At 36.6% G+C, this 4,384-nt stretch overlaps 1 protein-coding gene across 1 annotated transcript in view; it reads left to right on the plus strand.

The window, feature by feature from the left end:
* Nucleotides 1–4,384, plus strand: part of CANX (calnexin) — a 31,484-nt gene that overhangs the window by 13,166 nt on the left and 13,934 nt on the right. Inside the window, exons 2-5 of the mRNA XM_012660391.1 lie at nt 2,519–2,692; nt 3,101–3,174; nt 3,600–3,658; nt 4,100–4,243. Coding sequence (XP_012515845.1) covers nt 2,522–2,692; nt 3,101–3,174; nt 3,600–3,658; nt 4,100–4,243 — 448 coding nt within the window. The 5' untranslated portion in view covers nt 2,519–2,521. The remainder of the gene's footprint in view (nt 1–2,518; nt 2,693–3,100; nt 3,175–3,599; nt 3,659–4,099; nt 4,244–4,384) is intronic.

The following is a 4,384-nucleotide window of genomic DNA, read 5'->3' on the forward strand; positions in this document are numbered from 1 at the left end:
GCCCGGCCACTCACTCACTTTAAATGATTATAAAGTTTATAAGGAATTTGGAGTTTTGCATTAGAATAAGTTGATTTACATTTTTCTAGGAACTTAATTGGTCAAATGGCTTCCATGGATCAGTGGGCTAGCTAAGTTTATGACGGAGCCCTGTTAATTTAGGTTTTCTTTCTTTGAGGGTGGGGGAGGGCCTTAGCCCGAAAAATAAAGGTCTCTCTTGCTCCGTTGTAAATAAGAGACCAAAAATTAGGCTCAGCTTTGCCTGTCTTCCTTCCTTCCTTTCTTGTTCTTTTAAAAAAGTTTGTTTTTAAAAAGTTCTGGTAAAAAAACACATGAAATTTACCATCTTAACCATTTTTCAGTGTACAGTGTAGTAATACTAAGCATATGAACACTTGTGAAACATCTTCAGAACTTTTTCATTTTGCAGAATTGAAACTCTATACCCATTAACAACTCTCCTTTGCTCCTTCCCCTCATCCTCTGATAGCCACCATTCTCCTTTTCCATATCAGTGAATTTCACTACTTTATATACCTTATATAAGTGGAATCATATAGTATTTGTTCTTTCGTGGCTGGCTTATTTTACTTGGTATAATGTCTTGTAGGTTCATCCATATTATAGCATGTGACAGAATTTCCTTCCTTTTTTTTAATTCTTTTTTTTTTTTTTTGGAGAGACACGGTCTCACTATGTTGCCCTGGCTGGTCTCAAACTCCTGGCTTCAAGCAATTCTCCTGCCTCCCAAAGTGCTGGGAATACAGGCATGAGCACGGTGCCTGGCTGATTTCCTTCCTTTTTAAGGTTAAATTGTATTCCATTGTATGTGTATAGTATTTTGTTTATCCTTTCATCTGTTGATGGATATTTAAAATTTCTTCCACCTCTTGGCTGTTGTGAGTAGTGCTGCTATGAACATGAGTGTGCAGATATCTCTTGGAGACTCTGCTCTTGTTTATTTTGGATATACACCTAGAATTGGGATTACCGGATCATGCTGTAGTTGTTTTCTGTAGCAGCTGCACCATTTTACAATCCCTTCAACAGTGCACAAGAGTTCTGACTTTTCCACATTCCTGTCAATCACTTGTTGAATATTGTATGATAGAGCTTGATTACACTTTTAGTAAAAGCTTCATAAAAACTTTTTTTTTGAGTTTTCAGACTTGAATGTTCTTGTTACGATATCTTTACATAGTGATTTTTAGCTAAAACCTTGGGCTCATGTTCTTATTTCAGAATATGGAAAGGAACATAGCCTGGGAAGAAAGCAAACTAGTGGGCAAAAGTAGGCTGTGGCAGTTGGGGAGAAAGGGGAGCAGAATCCATAGAGTTTGTCAAAAGAGAAAATTAAGAGGAAAACAATACTTCTGGTGTGCATTTTAGTTTTTTTAATGGAATGTTAAGGGAGCAGAGGGGAAAATGAATAACAAACCTTGGTGTGCATATGGGAAATGTCTAGACCAGAGGGAGTGGAGGATTCTTAGGGAAATACCATGGAGAGCAGCTACGGAGGGAGAGGGTTCTGACTGCTAACTAGAGGACTTAGATTTTTGCAAACATGGACTCTCATTAAAGAGAACTTGGGTAAGCCTGTCATCTGGGTGTAGGATGGCTTGAAAGAGGAAGAAGAAACTAGACGCCATAGTAATACAAGGTACCAGTAAGTCTCTTGATGTTGGTAATGCAGAAGAATGAAAGACTAGGGTTGATTGGGGGACTGTGTGGGCACAGGAAGTAAGGAAAAAGCATGCCCTGTGTGTTTATCACGTATTTTTATACCTTCTACTTGTTTTTTCCCCAGCCTCTTGGCTCTACTTTCTCAGGCCCCAAACGAAAATCCACCTACTACCAAATCATTTTGTGCATCTATGTGGCTCAGTTTTTATTGGTTTTGATCTATGGTCCTTGGAAAGAGCCCACTGCCACCTGGACAGTCTAATATCATACACAGAACACTTAAGTGGTTAGAAAATAAAAGTAGCTGGTTCTTGCTTTAATATTTTTGTTTTTGAGTCTAAAAACACAAGTTTGAAAACATGTCTACACTTGATCTTTGGACAATAATAGCGGTATCCATATTAAGTCATTAATGTGAGGCTAGTTATCGCCTGTTATCATTTCATTATAATATTTTCATCAGTATGCATTATATATTAGTATGTGAAAGGGCTTTTATCCATTGTAAAGCACTTTACAAATGCAAGAGATTAGTTGGGAATTGTATTTGAATATCCTAGATCTGTGTGGCCAGTATGATATTCTCTATGGGGACAGTTGTGTATGTTTGAGTTTTATTTTGAAATATTCTTGAAATTGAATCTTAACTGATTTTAGGAAACCCTCTTAATCTCTCTGGGCTCTCTTTCCTTATCTATAAATTAAATACTCATAGTAAAGTTCCTTTTAGCTCTGATTTGAAAGCTTTAGTTTTAAATGAGAGAGGTTAGTGGTCATTATGAAGTTTAAGATAGGAGGCAATATGTTTAACTTATTTTACTCTTTTTATATGTAGATCATGGAAGGGAAGTGGTTACTGTGTATGTTACTGGCCCTTGGAACCGCTGTCCTTCAGGCTCATGATGGACATGATGATGATGTGATTGATATTGAGGATGACCTTGACGATGTCATTGAAGAGGTAGAAGACTCAAAGTCAGATACCAGCACTCCTCCTCCATCTCCAAAGGTTTGAAGTGTTTGAATCTATTCCTCTTACCTCTTGAGATGATAAAAGTTTGAAGACAGTGGGGTATGGTGGGGTGCACCTGTAGTCCTAGTTACTTGAGAGGCTGAGGTGGGAATATCGCTTGAGTTCAGGTCCAACCTGGACAACATAGCAAGACCCCATCTCTAAAAAAAGAAAAAAAGTTATGCAGGTAGATTTGAATCCTTCTCAAAGAGAAAGGAAAGTTTGCTAAAATAACCTATTGATCTCTCTCACAGCCTTTGTTCTATCTTGCCAAAGGCTGGGTATATAGATCCAATTTGAATGCCGGCTATGAAAGTTTTATGACAATAGGAAGCACACCAAGAAAATAAAATCTCATAAAAAAAGGCATGTTGCTTTTTAAATTCATTTATATATTTAACACAGGTCACCTATAAAGCTCCAGTTCCGACAGGGGAAGTATATTTTGCTGATTCCTTTGACAGAGGGACTCTGTCAGGGTAAGTGTTTCCTAGGGGGAAAAATTCTTAGAGGCAAAATAAGGTGGGGAAAAGTGGATTCCTTTCTGGATAGCATCTTACACAGTGAAATGTCTCACTTTTATATCTCCAGTGTTCCCGTCCATTTAGGAGAACATTCCTTTCCTTCCCGTACTCCACCCTATATTTTATTCTTTGAGAAAATTTTTTTCTCTTGAGTCTTAAAAAAAGGGAATTATTTCATAGGTTGGTACTTCTTATAGGTTTGTGAGTTGAATATAATGTTATCAATACTACTTATATGGCATTTAAAAGTTGAGAGCAGAGTGGTTAAGTAGGCTAAGAAGAGCAGGATAAAGTCCTTTTTTTATGAGCATTTACATTGTTTTTCTTCACAGGCGAACTGTCATTTGAATCTTAATTTTGAGGTTTGTCTTTAATTATAGGTGGATTTTATCCAAAGCCAAGAAAGATGATACTGATGATGAAATTGCCAAATATGATGGTGAGAATTACATTTTGTTCAGATATAATAGCACACAGAAGTTTGACATGTTGTCTGCATGGCATTTCTTAAGACTAGTTTAAAAGGAGATATAAGCCTCAAGATTTTCCTTTGGAAGTTTTGCCATCTTTGTGTGTTGCCTCATATTTAGTAGTGTTATACCTCTGTAATCACCTATGCAGCTAATGTTGGAAATATTAGTAGAAGGTCTTTTCTAGGCAGTGGTATAATAAATAAGCTACAAGTGAAAAAACCTCATACCCTAATATTTGTCAAATATACGCATATATGTGTTTAGTATTAATAGGCTAACTCCCATAGATAAATGGAATATGTTAAAAATTTGTCAGTATGATAGACTTATATAACTTGGGAATTTAGTTTGTTGTTACCATTTAAGGGACCTTCAGAGGTGTGGAGCTTTTTTGTGTTGTCTTGTAGGAAAATGGGAGGTAGATGAGATGAAAGAATCAAAGCTTCCAGGTGATAAAGGACTTGTATTGATGTCTCGGGCCAAGCATCATGCCATCTCTGCTAAACTGAACAAGCCCTTTGTGTTTGATACCAAGCCTCTCATTGTTCAGTAAGTGAAATACTTGTATGATAAAAGGTTTCTAGAAAGAGTAATGTCAGAAGACATCTTATTATAAAACTTTTAGTCTATGTAGAAAAAATTATGAGAGTATATGTTACAATAGGGATTTTGGGGTGAATTTAAGCATCTTA

This window comes from Propithecus coquereli, unplaced genomic scaffold (assembly GCF_000956105.1).
Source record: "Propithecus coquereli isolate 6110/MARCELLA unplaced genomic scaffold, Pcoq_1.0 Scaffold664, whole genome shotgun sequence".
NCBI classification, from domain to species: domain Eukaryota; kingdom Metazoa; phylum Chordata; class Mammalia; order Primates; family Indriidae; genus Propithecus; species Propithecus coquereli.